The following is a 25,838-nucleotide window of genomic DNA, read 5'->3' as shown; positions in this document are numbered from 1 at the left end:
CATTCTCTCTTCTTGATTCGCCTGAAAACACCAACATGATTTCTTAAATGAAAAGTTTCAATTAGAAAGACTAATGATATCAAAACAAACCTGAAAACTAAAAAGGACTTGAAAACTCCAAAAGAGTCGGAGGATATCAACACTCCAAAAGATAATCCTCCAATGGTTCAAATCCTACAATCGATCTCGTGATCCAAGTGTGAATAGAAATGACCACACATTTTTCCCACATCTTACCTACCCTTTGAGGCATCTTTTAATAAAAAGCCCAAAAAATCATATAGTTGTTTCAAAGGAAGGTAGATCAATAGCAACATCTAAGAGACCTAACTTTACTTTCGATTACATACACAAGATATAACATGCCCATGCTACTCATGTCATTCCATTTCCAAGTACAACACACACAATCGGGTTTTAAGTTGATCCAACCCAAAGGTAGTGACTTTGTAGAGTTAATCAAGGCATTACGATGAGGCTTACAAAGCACACATGCCAACTATATAGTTGATTTCTCTCAAGACAACCAGCATTTTAAGAGAGAGAACCATTAGCTACTCAGCTACCCAAGCACTGTAGTGTTCGGCCATTCAAGTCCCGAATAGTTCCTTATTTCGCCTAAGAAATTTTGAGTAAAGCAACTTAACAACACATCCATTTGTTCCTTTTCGCCAAATAAGTTTTGAGTAAAGCAGCTTATCAATACATCCATAATTTTATACACCGACCATGCACTAGGAAACTTAGCTACATTCAAAAGTTTCTACATCATTTAGAACTAGAAAACATTTACTGCATTTCTAACGAAATATCCCACAGGATTTCTGCAGCAAACAACCACGGAATGGAAAAATCTCTGAGTTGAAATTTACCTGAGTTGAAAAAGGTAAGTCACTGCCTTCTAATCATATGATCATGCTGTAAGAGCCCAAATGTGTGCATACGTGAGCTAACCGACTTGCATCCACATCAACTAACCAAGAACCTTACCTTCCATACATAAAGCTATTGGGTTATGCACTCACCAAGAGAAATAAGAATGTGTACCACCCACAACGCAACTGTACAACCCACCCTAAATGTTATGCTTCTTGTCCTCAATCAAAAGTCCCAAACCCAGAACCCTTCGGTCCTAATTCAGACATTTTTCAAAAAACATACGCCCTTGTTCTGGTATCACAGATTAGCATCGTTTTCCGCCCTTTCAGTATTCAAATTCCCCATTTCAGTACAGCAACTTTAAATAATACTCATGTTCCAAACTATGGCTCACCACTCTAAATAATGGTTCTGCAAAACATCATGTCATAACTAACCAACTACAACCAAAATATGTTCCAAATCCTCCATTTCCATCAAGTGAATCTGCTTTCCTGCTTAAGCTGCTGCCTAAATAAATAAATAAAACTAAAACTAAAATTGAAAATCAAAAAAAAAACAACAAAAAACTGATTTTGGAAGGAGCCTGCAATTTGGATAACCTCGACTGTACACATGTCCTGAAGCTTTTTACAGCTTATCAACAAATAAGACAACCCACTTGACAAACTGACCATTGCTACTGAAATGCACTTTGGATGATCCAACCCTTTCTTTGTCATAGCATGTCACCCTTGGCCAAGTAAATCCTAGATAGACAAGTTTTGAGATGATAACACTCGTGCAAACAAAGTGCCATGATGCAGCGACCAGAAAAACAATAAAGAAAACGGACTTATATGGGATTATTCCCTACAGCATGAGAAGTGGATGGCCGAGGGCAGGGAAGGAAGGGCAAAAGATGAAGCCTGGCCACCATGTCACAAGCAGCAACTGTGACATGCATTACATCAGAAGAAGATATACTGGTAACATTTTTCTGATGAATGAAAACCTCTCATACCGGCCGACCTCTTGTACCATTCACCAAGCAATAACCTCATGAATCATCCATGGTAGTCTTGGACTGTTAAAAGCACCCTCAGCTGCCTAAAGGATCGTGCAGGAACAACAACCTTTTCCTGGGGGGCCAGGAGGTGGTTCATCTGTACAGGATTTTAAAAACTCAAAATCAGACTCACTCTCTCTTTTTTTTTTCGTAAAAGACTCTCTCTCTCTCTCTCTCTCTCTCTCTCTCTCTCTCTCTCTCTCTCATATCCGCACTTGCATGCACACAAAAACCAATGACAGGCTGGAGCTGTATGACACATTACAATCTTGTGGTTACAATTTTAACTTTTATGATCATTGAAAGCAGAATTGGTTTTGCCAACAATTCCTAAAGGACTTTAATGATATGCGTAGTTTTCAAGCAACCTTTAGAAAATCTAAAGAAACAAAAGTTTTGTCTGCCAGCCTGCTGCATTCAGTAATAATCAAACCTAGTAGAGTCAAATGCATGATTTTTTTCATCATTCAAAGCATGAGACACTTATGCTGATAACTTCTACAATATTTGAAGTTGTTAATCCAACCTACAAAAACACAAAGTTGTTCTCACTGCCATCCCAATGCATGCACTAAATTGGTACCTGATACATGCATTCAGATGCACAAAGTTGTTCTCACTGCCATCCTGATGTTTTCACTAAGTTGGTACTTGATACATGCATTCAGATTATGACTTTGACTCAATGAATTGGGACCTAAGACATTTATCAAAACAATGCCTCACGTTCTGCATAAGTAACCTCAAGAATTTTTCTGGTTGCCTTTGTTAGAGTTGACCAACTTATGCCATGGTCCAAATCAAATACCTTAACCCCTAACTAAGCTCGCAGTGTCGCATGCAAGCTCAATTCTGCAATCCATACTGTTGTTATCATCTTATCCTTGTATTGGTGATAGATGCAAGTGCTCACTCACAATCACCCCTTGATAATCCAAATATGCATCCAAAGTTTTGTGAGAGATGCAAGTGCTCACTTGGAATTCACCCCTTTATACACGAAGTATGCATCCAAAACCAAAGCCTAGGAATCAACCAGTACTAGCAAGAAGGTTACACTCTGTGGTTCCCCAACTTTGTGTCATTACCCTTTATGCAGAGTGGTGCAGTTTATGCTTTCATATACATACTGCCTGATCATATACTTAACGGTAACATTCTCACACCATCACAACCACGGCATAAGCACATATTACCAAAGGCGATTCATATTCTGGCCAGCATTCCTGGAAATTGAAGGGGTTTCCAATTCAGAGTGACACTTAAAGCCAAGAAAATATCAACAAAGCAAGCTGATATTCCAGATCTACAAGATCGTGCTTAAATGATAGCCCACAACAAGGCAAGCATGTATAAATGAACCAGTTCTGGATGTGACTTCAATCTATAAAAGACCCTCCTAACCACTCCATATTGATTAATGCCATGCAAAGTCTTCGCATCAAATTTCTGATAACTATTTCACTTTCCTATTTCCACAGGATATATTGTCTCTACATGTTAAAGAATAAAATTTTCCATTTGTCAAAGACTCACCAGGTCTGTCCAAAGTTGGTGGTCTAACCACCACATGCATCGTAATGACTCCACCTGGAAGCTCACCAACAGCAACTCGTGACTCAGCCAAAGTCTTATTGTTCTCTAGAACTTTTCCCGCATTAATCAATTTAATGTCACTTAATGCCCTAGGAGCATTAGATCTCTCTGAAAACAACCACATAGATGGAACTTAAGCCTGATGATAGAATATTGTAAAAAACATATACATTAAAGTGTATCAAATGACCCCTAACAGGCACTCATAGAACTACAAAGGTTAAATGACAGGATATGTTCCAACAAAATGCTGTAGATTTCTGGGAAACTATCCACAACCTAGATCGAATAGTCCATAAACTTGGTCAAATATTATGAAGGTAAATACAATAATGCAATTAGACAATTCCCAAGTCCAACAAGGATAGCTATACTTTGTAGACAAATAAACCATGGTCACAAATTTGTAGATAGAAGTTCAAATTCAAGTACACTACAACTCTAGGTACAAGTGTTCGACAAGTCACATGGCACCAAGATGTGAAGAAGTTAAATCCTTACGAATTAAATATTAACATAAAATGTCAAATCTAGAGCAATGAGCTCTTGGGCATGGCACCTAGTTGTATGGTCAATGACATAAGACAATATCAAGAGCTATGTGGCTCAAAGGTGGAAGCAAAGGTGCTGTCAAGAGCTGCGTAGCTCAAGGATAGAAAAACAAGAACTTGGGAAATGTGCATTTCTAAGGTCAAAAACCAATCTTTCAATTGGTGTGAAAGTTTCACCCAATGAGCATCTCACTCACAATGAGCAACCCCTTTGAGATTTAATGCATGAACAAGCAGCCCCTTCAAGATTAAATCAGCTCTTGAACATTTTCTGACGTTAAGGGCTCATTTGGAAAGACAGACTTGCTATAATTCTACTTCACCTCTTGGTTGGCTACAGCAAAAATTGCAAATTACAATCATGGAGAATGCATTGACAGCGAGTATGGAGACGAGACAACCACCAATATTCTCCTCTAGTCACAAGGAATCCATTGGCCAGCTCCAAATCTCCATTTACAACAAGCAGTCCCACTCTTGACCTTCCTACAGATTCTTCAACCCCAACACCCCTTTATGAGATTGGTTACTTGGTACCAACAAAACTTGTGGGAGTCGAGGATCCTTTCACTGCATTCCACTCCTAAGGACCCTAGAAGAGCTGCCCAGCTTGCCTCTGAAACCAAGGTAGCTATCAAACCCTAATTTTTGCATAAATTTAGGGTTTACAACAGAGATCTCTCTGCTGTCCACCAAATTTGGTTGAGATCTGCTCAAAATAGTTGAGAAATGCTGAGATCTCCTGAGAATGGGTTGGAGAAGGTGAGAGAAAGCCAAGATGAGAGAGAAAACTTATTTTCTTCGCAAGAAAACCCTAAATTCTGTGTGTTGCCTGCTCCAACCTGCATTTATTGCAGTCACCTACTGCCAAGCACCTCCAAAATGTTGTCACTTGATTGACAATGCTCTTGCCAGCCCTAGAAGGTCACCCCCTACTGTCCCCTTCCTATTGAGGCCTCCAATGGTAGTCTTCTGCAGCAAATTGTTGTTCTCCAACCAAAAACTGGACCAACAGCTCTCCCTCTCTCTCTCTTTCTCGAGCTGTAAACTACCTAAATGGCTAAGGCCTTGCCCCAAAAAACGTTTTCTCAGTTTCACATGGGCATTTTTGCCAAGTGGCAACCTTCTAAACCCATTTTTCAACATTATCCAATCATTTAATTAATTTTCAAAATAAAATAATCCTGAAAACTAATTTCAACCCTTTAGACATTGCCCAAAATTAAATGTGCATGTCCATAATTAAATTGGCTAGGCCATTTGCAACCTGGAGTAGTCCCCAACCTCTATTGACCCTTAGACTAGCACTACTTCATTAATTAATGCTAATCCCTAGTGTCACCACCAACACTTATTGGCCATATAATTGTCCTAGGGTCAAAACTGACACCAACTCACCCCCAAAGCCCAACTAACATAACTTATCACAACTTTTACCTCTGACACTCACTGCATCCTCGGGGTCCTTGGCCTATTACCATGAAATAGCTGCCATGTGCATCACAAATGCCAAATAACCTCGCAAATTTGAAAAATAACTTAATCAAATGTTATTAACAAGATTAAAGCATCTCAAAATTTCACATCTCCTTTCAAGCTTCATTTGAGTCTTTGCTTACAGCACATTGTATAGCATAATCCGAGCCAGAAAGTTAGCAAGACGCTCTTCAAAATCGTCAATGGCGCTATTGGGATAAAGGGCCATCGTGCTCTTTTATACGTGCACGGGTGTGAACACACCCTTAGTACTTGTACTTTCATATATATATCTATCTAAAAATCTAAAGTGGTACACTCATCATTGTACCCACAAATCATACTGCACACTCTCTACTCTGCTCTCTCTCACTCTGACTTGTTGCTGCTAACGAACACTGACTGTCTCGATCTTTGTGCCTCCCGATCACTACAAACTGGTATCAGAGCAGGCAAAGGACAGCTCAAGTGTGCACGCGTCTCAAGATAGTCGACAGGCACGCATAGGCTTAGCAACAAGCACACGTCACTGTCTAACGGGTGTAGCAGAGGAAATTGACGAACCAGCAAGCGGTGTTTCAAGAGTCGCATGAGTGGCACACAATCTCGATGGGTAGCAGACTATAGGCGACAATCAAGGCAATTTGAGGCGCTGACAACAGACGCAGCACAGTCCAGTAGACATGACGGGCAGCAATAGGCACGACGGACCAGCAAGGCTCATGAGATGGACAGGACCAGCTGCCTAGACAATGGGCGCTGACGAATAACCATGCGATTGTCAGCACGCGATGGGACGGACAGGTGACCAGGCGGCGACCTGCACGGCGGGTCAACGGACCCGTCGTTCAACATTTTTTTTCTCTTCAAAATCCTTTTTTTTTAAATTCCCTTACCGAGGATTCATGCGTGGAGACACACCTTCAAATTTTTGTGCAATCTAAGCCCAAAAATATGGGGCTTCTCCAAACTGAGTGTTGTTCATGCAAAATTAAGGCATCTACGTCAGAAATTGTAGACATTGTGCGCATTTCAATTTTCGCCAAAATTATTGAAATTTTGCTCATCTGAATAAAATTTCTCAACATTGGATCCATAAAATTTGGGGCTTTTACTATATTGGTGAAATTCTATTCGACTAAGTTAGATTGGTTGACATTGGTGCACATTTGGACTCGAGAAATTTGGGGCTTTTGCAAAATTTTGTGAAATTTTGCTGATTTTGCTCGTTTTATGCGTTCGAGAACATGTATTAATGCAATTGGGACAGATTGATCAGTAAATTTGGGGGTTTTGCTGAAATTGCTCTATTTTGGTAAAATTGGCCTATTCTATGCATTTCAAAGACAGTTCAAATGCATGGTTAATGCTTTGAGCACAAAAAATTGGGGCTTTTGACTGTGCGTGTCAAATTTTATGCCCATGGGTACATGTACAACAGAAATTGCAGCTAAAATTTGGGATTTCTCATGTAATGTGATGTATATGCCCTTGGAACAGCTGTAATCAGTTGTGGAATGTTGTAGCACATGGTTTGAAGCTTCTGAAAATTTAATTACAGATCTGAAATCTCTACTTCTATGTGGTCATTTATTGTTGGTTGGTACTTGTTTGTACCTTGGTCACTTGTGTGACAGTTTGGGCCTGCATTTGCTAGTATACCAACTCAAAGTGACTAGTATACCCAATAGTGATCCCAATGGTAGAAATACTATCAGTGCACAATACCCTAGATGCAACCCAAGTACATCCAAATGTACATCACATCCAAATGTTCATTCCACGTATTTCATACAAACCAACAACCTTACGAATGTATAGTTTTAGAGCCTAGTTGCAAACCATACACATCTACATACCAACTCAAAGTGACTAGTATACTCGATAGTGATGTCAATGGTAGAAATACTATCAGTGCACAATACCCTAGATGCAACCCACGTACATCCGAGATCCATTACATAACCAAGTTGTCCATCACTAGGGGAGTGGAGATACAACCTCCTCCTTAAGCATCAAGCAATACTCTAGACCTTCTATGCTCTGCTGAGTCTAAAAAGCCCGATCCAAAATCTAACTCTAACTGAAACACATTAAGATAAAGTGCATCACTGAGAATGATGTTCTAGGTCATCCTCCTCCATCCATTGCATCCATCATAGGTAAAACAATATTAAAACTTCATCTAGAAGCACATGGAAACTTCATCTCTAACTTCACTTGTCATAAAACCTCCACTAGATTCTAAGCATTTTTCCCTCTTGAGCATTGCAATGCTTTATACTTTCACATTGCTACAATACTAAAACTTCATCTAGAAGCACATGGAAACTTCATCTCTAACTTCACTTGTCATGAAACCTCCACTAGATTCTAAGCGTTTTTCCCTCTTGAGCATTGCAATATACTTTCACATTGCTACATTTCCAACTTAACAGATATCGTCAACATCTCTTACATATCGTACAAAAAGTCCACTACGGACTCCATTTGCACCCCCCCAAGCTTTGTGGCAATTGGTGTTTTGGAAAACCATTTGCCAGAAACGACCATAAAGGCATACACCGGGATAGTGTGGGTTGGTGGTGTACTAATCCTTGGGATGTGGTTGTGACTTGGAGTGCTACTAGTGCCTCTTGGTGCTGTGTTTCACTTAACTTATACGGTGGTTTAAAAATAGGGTGTGTATCCTTATTTGTGTCAATTGGGTGATTTATATCACCCCTATCTGGTGAAAGGCCACTAGGTAAATCAGAAGGAAACACATCTTTAAATTCATCTAACAAACTACTTAATTCATTATTTGCATTCAACTCACAAACATAAGAAAATTGTTGCTTTATATTACAGAAAGTAAAAGTGTTTGGTACAGGAAGAGACCATAACATATATACCTCACAAGCTTCCTTCTTTATCAGCTTCTGAACCTCAGTGGAACACAACAAAGGATTATCAGATACTTCATGTTCACCTTGAATGACAAAAGTCTTACCATCCCTTTCAAATTCCAGTATATTATGATGATAACTACGTTTTAAGGATGGTTCCAATCCCCATAGCCACTCCCTCCCTAGAGCAATATCAGCTCTTTCCATATTCATAATTTGGAAATCAAGTTTATCTTTATATCCTTGAATCTCAATTTCCAAATTGGATACCATTGTATCCCATATTTTATTATCTTAACCTTGCATCATACGAACAACATATTGATGCCCACTCTTTTGATGGGGAAGTTTCAATTTTTTGACAAGTGCATAATTTATAAAATTATGTGTAGCAAAGTCATCAATCATGACTCTAACCCTCTTTCCAGCTATCAATCCATGCACTCTAACTAAATCATGTGGCCCAAAGGTAGGCTGCCACATAGAAGTTGACATACAACACTTGTGTTGTACATCCATGTGCAAGACCTCTAAAGATTTATACCTTTCATGCCCCTTTAATTCTAAGGTCTGCACTGCATGGATTTATTTTTCTTTTCCCTTGCCCTTGTCCTTATCCTTTCCTTTATCTTCTCCCTTTTTCTTTTGAGGGAAATTCCAAGCAGCATGGTTAGGGGATAGGCAATTGAAACACAGCTCTTTTTTTTTTGGCTTATCAAAGTCATCAGGACTTAACTTTGGCCTCACATATTGTTTCTTTTCAAAAGGTTGTTTTTTACCCTTTAAAAATGGCATTTTCCTTTTAAATTTGCTCACAAATTTTGAGGTTTCCAATTCCTTAGACTTGGGCTCCGTATCAGTGAGACTAGTGAGTGTACCTGGACACATACTATCTTCATTGATTAATGCAAATTTAATTGCCTCTTCCAGCGTCTTAGGTGAACTCCTTTTTACTTCCTTTTTACAGGCTTTATCTAGTCCCCTAATGAATCCTCTTGTCTTTTGAAATTCATCTATTCCTTTCAATTTGAGGATTATCTCACCATATTCCTCCAGATATGTCAGCAGGGGTCTTCCCTTTTGTCTGACATAATCCCAATCTTCCCAATTTCTTTCCATTTCATTTTCAGGAAGGAATTCTTTCAAAAAAACGGATTCAAATTGAGCCCAAGTTTCAGGTATTTTATTTGCCTTCTTTAAAGTTCGCCATCATTTATACGCATTGGGCCCCAAAGTTAAACTAGCCTCCAGTGCTTGGAGATGTGGTGGAGTATTTTTAAGTTTATGTAAATCTTCCCATTTTTGGAGAAAATTAAAGATTGTATCTTTATTTCTATCTTTTTCCTCCCCGTGAAACTAAGGGGGTTTCATATCTTTTAGAACTGGATTATCCCTGAACTTGTGGTGGGATTTCTTAGGATCTCGCATAGTCACATCTAAATCTTTCGATGAAGATGGGACATCCGAGGTTTCTATCTTATTTTTATCCCTTTCTAACAATAAAGTTAATTGAGATTTTATTTCAGTGAGTGTTTGAGTTAAAAATTCCATTAGAACCCCCTGAGCCTGCACACGAGCAGTAAGATCATCAAATTGTTCTCGTGTAGCAAAGAATTCTTCCCACTGTTCTTCTTGCATCTCTGATTCATGGGGATCTACCATAGGGTGTTTGAGTTAAAAATTCCATTTGAACCCCCTGAGCCTGCACACGAGCAGTAACATCATCAAATTGTTCTCGTGTAGCAAAGAATTCTTCCCACTATTCTTCTTGTATCTCTGATTCATGGGGATCTACCATAGGGTGGTCCCCAGAACTAGAACCTTCCATTACTCCCTCTTTCCCTTTTTCTGCCATTAATACACTGGAATTGGAAAGCAGAGATAAGAAATTTGCATGCAAAGTAAAGTACTTCCCTGGTTTTAATGGCAGGGCTACTGTTGCTGGTTTATTAATAAGCCCAAAGAGTAAGGAACAGTTTTTGTCTTCCCGGACTAGACCAGTCACGCTGAAAATGAAGTTCTTTGGCAGAAAACGGGACTATCACTTGAACCACGCATATGTCTTTTATATGTATGACGAGTCTGACTAATTTCAGTCAGCTAGTGGCGATTCAAATGCTGGCTCAGTCGGGAGGAAACAATGCTACTGCAAAACTGCGCCAGCCGTCAAACCTTAGTGAGTCCTACTATTCTTGGACTCTCTTTAATTCAAGGCTCCCCTAAACCCCGTTCGGGCGCCCAAGACCCCGGACAGTCATGCCTCGTGCATGTTTCCCTTAATTTACCTTATAAATATAACATTTCTACAACCTTCATGAGCACCCCATAGTATTTCTCCTTCAGGTGGACGTCCTAGGACCTACATCAAGATCTCTGCATCATGTAGCCAATTCCTCCTATTCCAAGGCTGTCCATAGCCAAATGCAACTTTTTGTGGTTGTTTCCAAATATATACGAAGATGTCTTATCACTAGTTCTTTGCTAACTCAAAGCATGAGGTCTCCATTCCTTCCTTTGAGAGACGAAGAGATTTTCATGCTAGTTCACGCGACGAACAAAGGTCACCAGCCCATTTGTTCAAGAACCCTCTACTCCCTATTCTCTCCATGTTTCACAAAAGGCCCATTCTACTCGTCTTCATATGCCTTCACCCTCTATACAGGTGCCCGTACTCCCTTCTATACCCAAAGAGGACCAGCATGATGGTTCAAACTACTCGCTTTGGTCATGTAAGGTGGAGCATATCATTGATACCTTCAATGTTTGGGAATTTGTTATTCACCCTCTTCCCCGTCCAATGGAGAATCCCATAGTTGAATCATCGATGGATGGTGTGGCTTATGGGATCGGCTCAACTCTAGAGCCGGAACTTTTGTCTTTATGAGCTTATAAGATCCTAGTGCATGTGCGCAAATTACGGAAAACAATGAAAGTGTGGACAAAGCTTGCTTCTTTGCACCATTAGAAAACATTTATCCACCGAACTACTCTCAAGAAGACATTACGAATGCTCGTTGTTGATGACTCTCCTTCCATGAAGAATCATATTAACCAGTTGGAGAATACGAGGGATGCACTTGTGTCCCTTGGGAGGATAATCTCTTCCAAGGATATGGCTATGATTCTTTTGACTCAACTACCATCCTGATTTGATGTCTTCTATACCAGCCTTCTTACATCACGGACCCATGGGAACTTAGAAGCTTCTATGGGAGAAGCTTGCTCCACTTGTTTTGAAACATAACGAGCGTGAAAAAGTGATGGGCAATGGGACCATCTCCACCAAAGTTTTTGTTGCAGGTTCGAGAGGGGAGAAGCAAAAGGAAAGGAAATCAAAGGCTAAAAGATAGGAGAGTTTTTCAAGTTCTCGCTCCAACTCGGAGAAGCCTAAGTGGCCATACTGTGGAGGGACACATCTAGAGGAGAAATGTTGAAAGATGTACCCTCACCTTCATTTGAGAGCAACGAATGGAGCTAAAACATGGAAGCCTTCTACCTCTACTCCAACGTTTACCCATGAGTCAATGTTCCTTCATATTGTTGACTTGGAGGAGCCTTCTTCAATGGTTCCCTCATCTTTTGAGAGGCATTGGTTGGTTAATAATGGAGCTTCTGTTCATATGACTCCACAAGATGATTTGTTGCCAGATCTATGCCCTTCTGAGGGTTCAGTCACTATCGGTGGCATTGTATCAATGCCTATTTGTGGTGTTGGCACTCTACCTTTGTTTCTTGACCGGGTATCAAGCTTCCTTTCACATGCACTTTATGTTCCAAGCTTGGGCTTTCCACTCGTCTCAGTTTATGATCTTACTAGGCTTGGTACCCGAGTTGTCTTCACCGAGCAGGCCGTTTGTATTGAGGATTCTTCTACAAGGGCTGTTCTTGCGCTAGGTTGGCAAGAGAGTGGGCTTTACCTTCTCTTACGTAGGCTCCTCCGAGGTAGTTGTCTATTGCTACACCCATTTCCGCTTATGTATCATCTTTTCCACAAGTTCCTTCCCATCCACCACCATCTCCTCCTGTGGTTCCCTCGTACCCCCCCATCCCCTTCAAAGGAGAACACTTCCCATCCCCCACCATCTCCTCTGATGGTTCCCTAGTACCCCCCATCCCCTTCAAAGGAGGACAATCTCGATGATGCAATTGTGGATTTCTTGGGCCCTAGTGTTTCAAAAGGGATTTCCCAAGATAGTGAGGAGCTTCTTCATCAATAGTCTTCATCGACAAACTTCGTCGACATTGGCATTCCACTTGTTAGCGATGTCAGATTCTGGTCTGGCCACAGTCGGACTGACCAGTCGGACTGCCACGTGGCAGTCCGACTGTACTGCACCAGTTGGCTGCATTTAATGCAGCCGACCTGCCTATTTCTGGCGCCTATTTTCTGGCTATTTATAGCCGATGTCCAGCACTGCTTCTCCCACTTCTGATCTCAGGTTTCAGGCTGGAAATTTGTGCAAATTACGTCTCTGTTTGCAGATTTCAGGTTGGAGATCGTGCAGACTGCAGCAGACTTCGAGGTGAACAGCAGGTTGCATCATCGAGGTGGAGACACACAGTCCCGCGCACTGCGCCCGTGTACATATCTGCATATCTTTGTATACAGCACACTTTATACAGCAGATCTTCGTCTTCCACTGTCTCTTTCTCTCTCTTCTCTTTGCGTTCTCTCTCTCTCAGTCTTGGTCCCACGCTTCTGCATCGCTGCACTCTGACATGGTATCAGAGCAATGAAGAAGGGCTAACTGAGTGAAGAACCAACCTGAAGAGGAGATTCCATCGCGACACAAGGCTGCGTTTCCAGCGTTCGAGGGCGAGCGGGAGGGCTGCGCCTCGGCACAAGGCTGAAGCGAGCGTAGGCGCGCGGGAAAGGAGTCCAGTTGGTGGATTTGCTGCTGTTTGCTGCTATTTGAAGAGGAGGAAGGCTGAGTTTTCAGCTTTCAAGTGCAGGTTTTGTTTTTTCATCGCCTCCGGCGGGTGAAGAAGGTACGGTACGCAAAAGAAAGAGCCCTAGCAGGCTGCATTTTCACGGTCAGAGGGGGCTGCTTTTGCATTTGTGAAGGCATTACAGGTGAAGATGTCTACAGAGATTGACTTGGAGTTCCAGACGATCATGGACCGGAAGGTGCCTGTCTTACCGGCTCTTCCCGCCGATCAAAAGCTCGATGGCGACAATTACCGCATCTAGCGCGTGATGATGTTGGCCATCCTTCAATCCTACGATTTGGCGGAGCTTGAACAGGAGGAGATTGACCGGCCCTTGGTGAGAGATGAGTCCAAACTCTCTTCCGATGCTTGTGCGGAGTTAGCCAAGGCACAGTTTCACTGTGACAAACTGAATGCCCGGATTCGCTCTTTTCTTTTTCTGTCTTGTACTACAGCCGTGATAGCCCACATAAAGCACTTGACGGTGGCTCGGAAGATATGGCTGGAGCTTGATCAGATGTATAACCGGATGACCCTTATGAAGCGGGTTTCTTTGGAGGTGCAAATGCGGACCTTGTTCGTAAACAAGTCTTCTTCGTTGCACATCAACAAGCTTAGACAGCTTCAGATGCAGGTTCAGAACGCGGGGAAGCCGATTTCCTCCGTCCGAAGACATAGCGATCACACTCTTGTCCCAGTTGCCGCCACGATTCGGTGCTTTCTACTCCGCCCTTATTGCTTCGGGGCGTGAGTCTACTCTTCGGTGGGAAGAGTTGGTTCCTATGGTCTTGGACCAAGAGGAACAACTGAAGGGACAGCATGCTTCCAAGTCGGAAGCCTTGACAGGTCAAGCCTCTCAAAAGAAGGGGAAGGACCAAAAGAAGAAGAAGGAGGACAACAAGTCAAAGAAGGACAAGGACAAAGAATCCACATGCCATATTTGTGGAAAGACCGGCCATTGGAAGAAGGATTGCCCTGACAAAGACAAGGACACCAACAAGAAGGACACGAAGGATTCTAGAGCGGTGCCTGCACCCTCATCAGCTGTGTTTCTTCATCTAGCTGTCATTGAGGACTCTACACCGAATGCTTCTGATGCTGCGATGACAGCTCCCCAGGCTCGAGAGTGGATCGTTCACAATGGTGCCTCCCGGCACATGACTCCTTCATCAGTTGGTGTTGCCCAGTTGCGACCTTCGCATGGGCAGATTCTCATCGGAGGTTCCGGCCATAGCAGCGGGTGAGGAGCATCCCATTCTTGGAGATCCAGGGGAGAGTTGGACTCCCGAAACAGTTCCTTTGGAGCCCGCGCCTTTTGATTCCGATTCTGTTTCCGATACAGAGTCTACTGTTCCACCGGTCACCCCCGAGGAGTTACCACCGGTGGATATCCCAGAGTCTTCAGCTGATGGAGAGAGAAGAGGAGAGGTCCGGCCTCCTCCTCATTGGGCCCGCGACACACTCCGAGATTCAGGGATCGAGGGGGTCCCTGAGGAGTGGGGACCGCAGGATGGTCTGCGGTGGTCGCGGAGGCACCAGGCGCATTCTACGGAGCTTGTTTGCTCTAACTATTGTTTGATGACCCGTGTTATGTAAGATCGAGAGCCCACCTCCGTGACGGAGGCTTTACAGTCCGCACCATGGAAGAAAGCTATGGAAGCTGAGTTGGAGGCTATTGAGCGGAATGGCACTTGGTATCTCGTGCCACGCCCCCCGAATAAGAAGGTGATTGGCATCAAATGGGTCTTCAAGACCAAGTACCTTAGCGACCGTTCTTTGGACAAGCACAAGGCTCGGCTTGTTGCTAAAGGTTTTGCACAGCGCCCAAGGATTGATTGTCATGACACTTTTGCCCCCACTGCTCGTATGGCGACTATTCGAGCTGTTCTTGCCTTGGCTGGCCATAGGAGATGGCCTGTCTACCAATTGGATATGAAGTCGGCCTTTCTCAATGGTGATTTGAAGAAGGAGATCTATGTAGAGCAACCTCCTGCCTTTGGATCTTCAAATGGGAAAGTCTACAGGTTGAAGAAGGCCTTGTATGGCCTCAAGCAAGCTCCACATGCATGGAACGAGAAGATTGATTCGTTCCTTCAGTCACAGTTGGGATATCGGCATTCCAAGGCCGATCCGCAACTTTATGTACACACTTCCGAGGTTGGTTGTGTGCTTTTTGTGTTGTATGTTGATGATTTGATTGTCACAGGTGATCATGCACAGAAGGTCAAAGAGACGAAGGCAGCTTTACATCAGGCGTTCGAGATGACGGACTTGGGTCTCCTCCACTTCTTCTTGGGCCATGAGATTTATCAGTCTCAGAGGAGGATTTTCATCTCTCAACAGAGATATGTACAAGAGCTCTTGGTTTCTTTTGCGATGGAGGATTGTCGAACCATTTCTACTCCTATGGATCCGAACTGGAAGCCCACTTCACATTCAGCTTCTCCCTTGGCGGATGCTTCCCGCTATCGTCAATTGATTGGATCATTGATTTGGCTCCTCAACACTCGTGTTGATCTTTGTTTTGCTATTGGTCTCTTGGCGGGGTTCATGAGTGAACCTCAGACGGTGCATTGGCAAGCTGCCCAGAGCTTCTCCCTTGGCGGATGCTTCCCGCTATCGTCAATTGATTGGATCATTGATTTGGCTCCTCAACACTCGTGTTGATCTTTGTTTTGCTATTGGTCTCTTGGTGGGGTTCATGAGTGAACCTCAGACAGTGCATTGGCAAGCTGCCCAGAGGATACTTCGGTATTTGAGGGGGACATCTCATTTAGGGATTCATTATCTAGCAAGCGCAGGTGGTTCAGATCTTGTACTTTCCGGTTGGAGCGACTCGGATTGGGCTGGTGATGTGGACAACAGACGGTCTACTTCAGGTTACTGTTTTACCTTGGGTGCAAGTGTTATCTCATGGAGTAGCAAGAAGCAGCCCACGGTAGCCCTTTCGTCTACTGAGGCAGAGTATCGGGCCGCGTCTTCCACCACATGTGAGGCTGTATGGCTTCGGAGATTGTTGGAGTAGCTTGGCTGCCCCAGACTCGTCCTACTTTGCTGCAATGCGACAATGAGAGTTGCATTGCCTTGGCACAGAATCCTGTTTTCCATGCCCGGACGAAGCACATAGAGATCCAGTACCACTTCATCAGAGAGAAGCTTCTGGATGAGACCATAGCTGTGGAGTACTGCAAGACGGAGGACAATCTTGCAGATTTGTTTACGAAGGTGCTTCCCCAGGCTCTACTTCGGAGACATGCCAGATCCCTCAAGCTTCTACCCCACCCAGGCTCTGAGAGGGGGTGTTAGCGATGTCAGATTCTAGTCTGGCCACCCCAAGATCTGTTTTTTCTTGGCCTTCCACCACATCCAGGATCTGAGAGGGGGTGTTAGGAATCTTGTTTGTCATGCCATATCATCTCCTAGCTGTGAGTCTCAATCTGAGTCAGACAAAAACTTTTGGAGCTCTAGCAAGTCTATCATGTGTTTTGATGGAGGAGCCTACTCATTCTATAGTTGCTATCTGGGTGTATTTCTTTTGTTTGTCGAGTTCCAATTTTCAATGGATAGTTTCGACATTTCCCAGGCTATCCACACCTGCCAAACATCGTCCTTGCCAGTCGGATTTTTTAGTGGCCATCTAACATTTTCTAGGCATTTGTTATGCTACAACGAGCATTAAATGCCTGTCGGGCAGCATTTATGGCATTTTTAGACTGCAATCGGCTAGTTTAGGGGTTTTGTGGCTATTTATAGTCATTACCCACTTGAAAGTCATTCATTCATCTTTCTTCTTTCCTGGCAAGTGCACACTCCAACTCCATCATCTTCCTCCATCTCCGATGCTGTCGTCATCGATGCCTAATCTGGTGCCCTCCCTGACACAGTGGGCTGCGTGCAAGGACTGATCAATCCTCCTTTTGTATTTAGCATTTGTTCCTTATTCAATGCAAGTTTCTTTTCTTCTTCTCTTGCAAATTGTGTCTCTCTCTCTTTTCTTTTTTTCATGAAGATAATTGAATTAAATGGCAATATATACATCAGACCGTTAGGTTAGCCAAGAAAAACAAAACAAACACAAATCAAGCCGAAAGGCCTCTAAGACCATAAAACACAAATATCACACAAAAAGGACAGTCGAAGTGGAGCAAACAATATCCAACCAAGGAGCAACAATGTCAAGAAGAACCAAGTCAGCTAAAACCATAGAGGAGATCTACCATAACAATAAACCACGAACACATGCCACATGACCATGGATACCCAAGGCAAAATAAAAAATGAAGGCATTCCAAGTATGCCAAATATGCCACAAAGCTGTCCATCTAAGGAAATGGAAAAGTTGGCAAGAATGATCTAATTGCAAGGCAAACATAGAAGGCATCCTTCCCATAATCCACGAACGAGCTGATATTTGTTGTTGAGTCACTGAGGACCACACATGGGAAACAAAACTCCAAATCTGTCGAGCAACAAGGCAAGAGACGAAGAGATGAAGTAATGTCTCATCACGTATAGTACAAAATACATAGCGATCAAGGGAGATCTTGCAAGCACGCAACACATCCCCAATTGGAAGACCCCCAATAAGCAACCTCCATATGAAAACTTTACCCTAATAAGGAAGCTTAGGCTTCCAAAGTTGAAGAAATCTTTCCTGCTACTTCATTTTGATGTCCCGAATATGCCATGTTCTACTGACCTTTCCAGTGACCCATCTCTTGACCTCAACCATCTGATGATAGATCTAATTAGCTCAACTTGTTCTCAAAATCATCAGGTAGCACCTTTCCTAACTATCTACTTGTGTTTTCGCATGGTGTGGATTCCTTTGTAGAAACACAATCTGTGTAGACTCTAGAGAACTATCTAGGAGGGCAAAGAGCTCAACTTTACAAGCTAGAGGAGTTCATGGGATATAAAAGCCTTGCAAAGTTGATATGCATGGATTAAGAAGCTCTAGCTCATGGCTTTCTTGAAGACTATTAAGGCTTCTCATGTTTCCCATGTTGATGCTATTTGCAAGTCTTCCAAGTTCTAGGAATTAACTATCCAGGGATGACTCTGCACACATAAAGCCTAGAAAAGTGCCAATCTCAAAGCAACCATATGGAAATGAACATCCAATAAAGCTAATCCCCCCATCCTTTTATGAGCAGTTGCATGCTACCAAGAAATCCACACCTGGCCCAAACGATTCCCTTTCTTTTGCCACAACATGAAGCAAATAGACTGAACCAGCTTCAAAAGAGACTTCTTAGTCTAAGGAAGTAAGGCCAAAAAAAGCGAGACCATACTAATCATGATGCATTGAGCAACTTTAAGCCTCGCATGACAAGGCCAACCTTGAGATTTCCAGTACATAAACCGATCGTGTATATGGAATGACATCCAATCAAGCAAGGCATGAGGAGCTACATCCACACCAATAGAATAACCCAAGTGTCGAGTAATATCTCCTTTAGAAATCACAGCTCCTTGCCAACCCAAAGCTTGCAAATCACTCTCCGTACAAGAAATCAATGTAGACTTCTAAGCATTAATATGAAGCCCCAAAGCTAAAGCAAAGAGATTCCACATAGCCATTGCCCAATTCACATTAGTCTGATCAGTCTTGAGAAACATAAAGGAATCATCAGCCAAAGATTGACCCAAAAGTTGGGCATCACCGGGAAGAGACAAACCAACAATCTCACCTTGATCAGCCAACTTGTCCAACAAAGAGAACATTGGGTGAGTAACTAAGGCAAATAGCAAAGGATTGAGAGGGCAACCTTGCTGAAGAGATTGAGACAAGGCAATTTCATCAATGATCCCCCCATTTAGTACAATACTACCACAGCACCCTGACTAATGGTATCAATAAGAGAAGTCAAGCGAGGACCAAAGCCCATGGTAGACATCAGCTGCCACAAGAAAGACCACCTCACATGATCAAATGCCTTTTCAAGATCAAGCTGACATAGCAACCTATTGGCCAGAGGCTTTGGCATAATCAATCCCCAGTTGAACATTCAAAATGTCATGCATGATATTCCATCCCTTTATGAAACCATATTGACGTGGATAAACCAAGTGCGGAAATACTTTCTACAATCTATTGGCAATGATTTTAGAAAAGATTTTATACAAAGAACCCATAACAGAAATGGGTCTCCATTGTTTCAAGGAAGTCGAGAAGGAACCTTGGGCAACAACCGAATCACTGCAGTCTTCTAATTTGAAGGCATCAAACCAAAATTCTAGACTTGCTGACACAAGCGAGTTAATGGGTCCTTAAGCTACTCAATATGGGTTGAAAATAGCTCATTCAGAAGCCCATCCCAACCAAGGCTTTTCCTTCATGGTAAATGGGACAACTCATCCTCCACTTCAACCTCTAAGATATTATCAACCTCCATCAAATTGACCCATTCAGGCTTAACCTCATTACTAACCAAGTCACAAATATATCGGCGAGCAAAGAGAACAGCATCAAAAAGAACCTCCTGAGGACCCAACAAAGATTCATAATAGTCGACGCACATTTAAATGATGGAGACAGGTTCAATAACCATATCACCCTACTTATCAAACAAACACACAATATTTTCCCAATAGTATTTATGGCGTAAACAAGCAAAGAACTAATGAGATCTACAATTATTATCATGCAAAACTTTCACTCGGGCCAGCAATTTGTATTTAGCATATTCCTCCTCTTGAAGAGATTGAACTCTACATTTCAACCATTCAATGTATGTAACCAAGTCATCAATAGTATCTCTTAACTGATATCGAAACAACAAGCAAGCCAACAAAGTTTGTGAATGCTACAATTCAGCTCAAAAAGAATAAGCATGTTGAATACCATACTATCGCGACAACGCACGTGCATTATCCCTAAAAACAGGGCAATTTATCGCCCAAGTGATCTTGAGTACTCATTAGCTCGGAACTGACATTAATTTAATTAATTAATGTCAATTTCCTAGCGCCATCACTAACACTAATGGCTAATTAAATGTTCTAGGCCAAGTTCTGCACCCAATACCACCTAGTACCTATTAAGCATAACTTATTACACTTTTTACCTTTGGCACCACCTGATATCTCAGGATCCTAGGTCCTGCATTGTGAAATAATTGACGTACACCTCGCATGTGCAAGTCACATTTGTTTATGATCAGTCTGCACGTAGACACACCGTCAGTGAGGACATCATATCAAATTAATGATGATGGCAACACTAGAGGGAAGATGATAGAGTCAGAGTGTGCACCTACCAGGGAAGGGAGAAGATGAGATGAATCATCTGCCAACTAAGTGGGGAGGCTATAAAAAGCCAAATATCCCCACATCTAGCCAACCTAAAATCTGAGGCCAAAAATAACAGACAACCATTTGGTAAAAATGCCAAAAATGCTTAGAAAAAATCCCAAAAAGGGTGGACAATATCCAACAAGTGTAGGCAAACTATGGAAAGTAATAATGGACCAGGAAATATACACAAAATCACGACTAAAGGAGAAAATGCACTAAAAGGCAATAAACTGAGTGCCCTAGAATAAGCTACATTCTCCTCCTGTCAAAACGAGTGATACATAGGTCAAAGCTCTTAAAGTCCTCATCTAACTCAAACTAAGGCTCACAAGCAAGAGATGGCAAGACATAACACGACTACTAACACCCCCTCTCGAATCCTGGATGTGGCAGAAGGCCAAGGAAGAAACAAATCCTAGGCTGGCAAGAGGAATGTCAATGTCAATGAAGTTTGTTGACGTAGAATCAAGATCATCCCCCTCTAAACAGGATGGGGGATACAAGGGAACCACCGGAGGAGCGGATAGGGGATGGAAAGGAACCTACGAAATAGGTGGTGCACAAGCAGAATCGTGTGTAGCAATAGACAATTGCCTCGGAGGACCTTGCATAAGAGAAGGGAAATGAAGCCTATAAAGCCCACTCTCTTGCCAACCTGTAGCGATAACAAACCCTGTAGAAGAATCCTCAATACAAATGACTTGCACAATGAAGATAACCCAGGTACCAAGCCGAGTAAGGCCATAAACGGAAAACCGAAGTCCAAAACATAAAGAGCCTATGAAAGGGAACTCGAAGCGCACTCCAGAAACAAAGGCGAGATGCCACCACCACAAAATAGGCACCGATACAATGTCACCAATAGTGACTCAATCCTTAGAAGGGTATAGATCCTGCAACAAATCACTTCGTGGAGTCATATGACTAGAAGCTTCACTATCAACCAGCCAAGGCCTCTCAGAAGACAAGGCAACCACTAAAGAAGGCTCCTCCAACTCAACAATATAAATGAACACTGACTCATAGATAATTGCTAGAGTAGAGATAGAAGGCTCGGATGTTTCAGCTCTATCCTTCACTCTCGAACGAAGGTGAGAGTACTTTCAATATTTCTCTTTTGAATATGTCCCCTTGCTACAATATGGGCAATTTAGGCTTCTCCAAATCGGGGTAAGAACCCGAAGAATTCTCCTGTCTTTTAGTCTTTGACTTCCCTTTCTTTTGCTTCCACCTCTCAAACCTTCAACAAAAGCTTTCCAGAAGGTGGATCCACTGGCAACCTCTTTAGCATGCTCTTCATGCTCCCAAACAAGTGGGACAAGCTCCTCCCATAGAAGTTTCTTACAAGTCCGCAATGTAAGAAGGCTAGTATAGAAGACATCAAACCGGGAAGATGACACCTGAGTCAAAAGAATCATAGCCATATCCTCTGAAGATCATCCTACCAAGGAATGCAAGCTCATCCCTCGTATCCTCCAACCTATTAATATGATCCTTCACGAAAGAAGAATCATCAATAGCAAGCATCCGTAATGTTTTCTCAGTTTACATGGGTATTTTTGCCAAGTGGCAACCTTCTAAACCCAATCTTCAGCATTATCTAGCCATTAAATCAATTTTTAAAATTAAATAATTCTAAAAATTAATTTCAATTCTTCTAACCCTACCCAAAATTAAATGTGCCCATCCATAATTAAATGGGTAGACCATTTGCAACTCGGAGTGATCCCCACCCTCTGTTAACCCTTAGACTGGCATTAATTTATTAATTAATGCTAGTCCCTAATGTCACCATTGACACCACTTATTGACCAAACAAATGTCCTAGGGTCAAAACTAACACTAATTCACCACCAAAGCCTGACTAACATAACTTATCACAACTTTTTTCTTTGACACCCACTACATCCTTCAAGTCCTTGGCCTGTTATCATGAAATAATTGCCATGTGCATCACATGTGCTAAACAACCTTGCACATTTGATTAGTAATTTAATCAAATATTGTCAACAAGACTAAAGCACTCAAAACTTCACATCCATGTGACAGCTATACAACCTCCATTCCCCTTCTCTTATGCAACATCCTCCAAGGCAATTGTCTATTACCGCACCCACTCCTGCTTATGCACCATCTATTCCACAAGCTCCATCCCATCACGAAAGTTCAAGGTTCAATATTCACTACATAGTGTGTTTGTTGCATTGAGCATCGTATTCTATTCAGATTCATTCATATCATGATTTGTTGTGTTCATTGTCTCTAACTTACCCTAGCCCTAACAACGTTTTGCTATTACTTTGTGCTTTATCCTATGATTGTATTTCAGTTCTTGTGTTTAGGGCATTTCTTTACAGTTCCAACGATAAACTTCAATAGTCAAATAGGGCTTTGGCCTTTTCAACACAACTCTCTCTCTCTTTTTTTTAACAAAAACCTTTACACACACACAAACCCCTCTTCATCCATACATTTTTTTAATCGAAAAAAGTACACCCATCTCTCTCTCTCTCTCTCTCTCTCTCTCTCTCTCTCTCTCTCTCGTGGCCAGGCACACATGAACTGCCTATACTCCCCTTTCTAGAGTGTGCAGGGCGTTGCAGAATTCTTTTAGCAGCTGCACATGTTTGCTGCCAAACTGTGCATAAAATTGTTGGTTCCTATAGTTTGGCCAACACAAACAAACCATAATAGCAGATTGAGAAGCATGAAGCATCACGCTGCCACTAAGCACTTCTGTTAATCAATCGGCCCCATTCCCTAGTTTACACAAGGTGCAGTAAATTGCACAAATGGGAGTAAATATTGTACAGCGACCACCTAATTGATTGAATTGGCCCTTTGAGCCACCCCCCTCACCATGATTATACTTTTCACAAAGGATACCTAGCTTAGAGAAGCAGCCATCCACATGGGACAAGGTATGAAAGCTGTTTCTCAGTACACACATTGGACACTTGAATTGTGTCATATACCACCAGAAAGCATTACACAGTGAAACCTGTTCTTATAGACTTATAAAACCAAACCCATGGGCAATTATATAAATACAGGGTGGTTCAACTAAAAGCTTAAGCTATCATATAACTACTTGAATAATTTCTTGAAAATACAACTCAAAACTTGAGCCTATCAACATTTAACCATTCAGTTTTTGCAAACAGAAGGTGTCAACAAAGGTTGAATGCCAATACCAATCGTGTTTTTCACTACCTCTGGGCCATTGGGCAAGTATGCTTTCCTTTAAGGATGCAACAGTTGTTGCAGGTGCATATCTATTTGGTCCAATATCTGTACCATCATCAGTAAGGCGAAACCTCAGCTCCAGTAATTCATCTGCTGCCATGCCTTGCCACAGGATGACTCTATGTAGTGTACAAATCAACAGCAGTGTGGGATGAAGAAGCTCAATGCCACCCCTTTGACTAATAGGGCTCAGCTGGCAAATACTTCAATGGACCTGGCTAGAGGAATTGTCATATTGTGTCTTTCTTTGATCATTCTAACATGCCCCTGCTATGCAAATTCATCAATGCCTCTATGACTAGAACAAATTCCATTGCAGTAGTTGTGCTTCAGTTTCATTACGCCCAACACTAGCAAGCATCTGCATAATCGCACCTGCCTTTTCCAAAGGCCAATGCAAGCCAAACACTGCACGTTATGTAAGTGCCACAACTTCCCAACTGTATTCTCTGCACATCAAATCACAGCATTAACTGCATATTTATGTGCACGTCTAAAATCCAATAAAGCTACACAGTGGGTTAATGATATCTGTATTTTCTGCACATCAAATCAAAGCTTTAACTGCATTTTTATCTACACAGCCACAAGTGAAGCTAAATAATGGCTAATGATGTTTTGCAGCTTAGTTTACGAGACTTACATCATCCATACAGCGTGGCAATCTGCCAGACCTATGTTATGAGAATGTCATTAGAGTTATGCTATACCTCAATAGCTAAGTAAAGCCAATAGAAGCTCAAAATATCACAGAGAAATGTTAAATGAACCATCGGAGAAATATTCCCCTTAGAGCCATTTACAGCTATGAGGGCAAATATAGTCTGATGTCAGCTTACAACACATGAACCATGCGTCAGCATAAAAATCATACATCCACAAATCTGGACATACGCTTGCAGCGAATGGTTCTCTACATGCTAGCACATTTACCTCAAGTACAGGTATGGTTGGCAATACTTACATTACAAATCCTACATGAGCTCATTCACACAGCCTTGTAATAAATGCATCAAAGCCCACTTATTCCACCATTCAGAGACCTTCAGAAAGGATGAAGACTATGGTTTTTATTTAGCGTTCTCTAGAATGTCAATGGACATATTCATACCTAAGCCTCGTTCAAGCAGCCTTCCAACACATGTTACCTTACTAGAGAGTATTGTTCATATGTAGTGTTCTTTCGAATGACAATGAATATCACATGAGCCTCGCTCAAGCAGCCCTGTAATACGTATATCGAAGTCATCTTACTCCACAGTTCAGAGACGTAAAGAAAGTATGGAATGGATTCTTTTTGTATCTGTCCTTCTGTCGAATGTAAATGGAGAATGTGATCGTTGTGTTTAGGCAATGCATAGCTAAAACGAAACCTAAGCTTTGCAGAAAACGGGCAAAGTCTAGCGATGGCAAGGCCGATCCAAAGATATGGAAGAGGAGAATGTATGACGGCTTACCCCACGGCAGGCGCGAATCGGAGGCGTGTTTTGATGAGAAGTAATGTGTGCTGCTGCTTCAGATCGGCAGGGGGTCCCGCGAGAGGAGTCGGAATGCGGTGATTCTTTCTGTGCGAAGAAAGCGAGGCAGGGAGGCACAAACCACAACACATATCACAACAAGAAGAAGGGAAGGAGGAAGGGGAACCATTAACAGGCTCTTGTGCACAGGGAAAAGGGAGAGAGAGAGAGAGAGAGAGAGAGAGGGGGGGGGAAGGAGGGAGAGAGACAAATATTTAATTGGTTTTTTAACTCTTATTTTAAATTCTAAATCGGCGACAAAAAGATGCAAAAGGAAATTTTGTTTTTTTTAATCCTGGTATTGAATGGACCCTTTGATTTGTTCCAAACTTCAAAGATTAGATATGTGTACCGAGAAATTCAAACCTTCGAATTTCCGATATTCATTTTCTCGCTTTGATTTCCAAAA

The 25,838-nt window shown here is 42.1% G+C and overlaps 1 protein-coding gene across 3 annotated transcripts; it reads right to left on the bottom strand.

Moving 5' to 3' along the window:
* Nucleotides 1-1,452: 1,452 nt before the first annotated feature.
* LOC148033011 (membrane-anchored ubiquitin-fold protein 3-like) lies at nt 1,453-25,599 on the bottom strand. 3 transcript variants are annotated; one of them, XM_087683715.1, is made up of 5 exons: nt 25,370-25,599; nt 25,061-25,223; nt 23,880-24,361; nt 3,464-3,631; nt 1,453-2,024 (listed from the first exon to the last, which is right to left on the bottom strand). In XM_087683715.1, exons 3-5 carry the CDS (start codon nt 24,010-24,012, stop codon nt 1,969-1,971), a joined length of 357 nt encoding a protein of 118 aa, XP_087539841.1. In that variant the 5' UTR covers nt 24,013-24,361; nt 25,061-25,223; nt 25,370-25,599; the 3' UTR covers nt 1,453-1,968. The 3 variants fall into 3 exon arrangements, with proteins under 3 accessions (XP_087539841.1, XP_087539840.1, XP_087539842.1); XM_087683714.1 differs by lacking the exon at nt 25,061-25,223; XM_087683716.1 differs by lacking the exon at nt 25,061-25,223 and having other exon boundaries at nt 3,464-3,517.
* Between the last annotated feature and the right edge of the window lie 239 nt (nt 25,600-25,838).

The sequence above is a fragment of the Lygodium microphyllum genome, chromosome 8 (genome assembly GCF_053477565.2).
Source record: "Lygodium microphyllum isolate KBCC chromosome 8, Lygodium_microphyllum_v1.1.10, whole genome shotgun sequence".
Taxonomy (NCBI): domain Eukaryota; kingdom Viridiplantae; phylum Streptophyta; class Polypodiopsida; order Schizaeales; family Lygodiaceae; genus Lygodium; species Lygodium microphyllum.
This window is presented reverse-complemented; position numbering and strand designations above follow the sequence as displayed.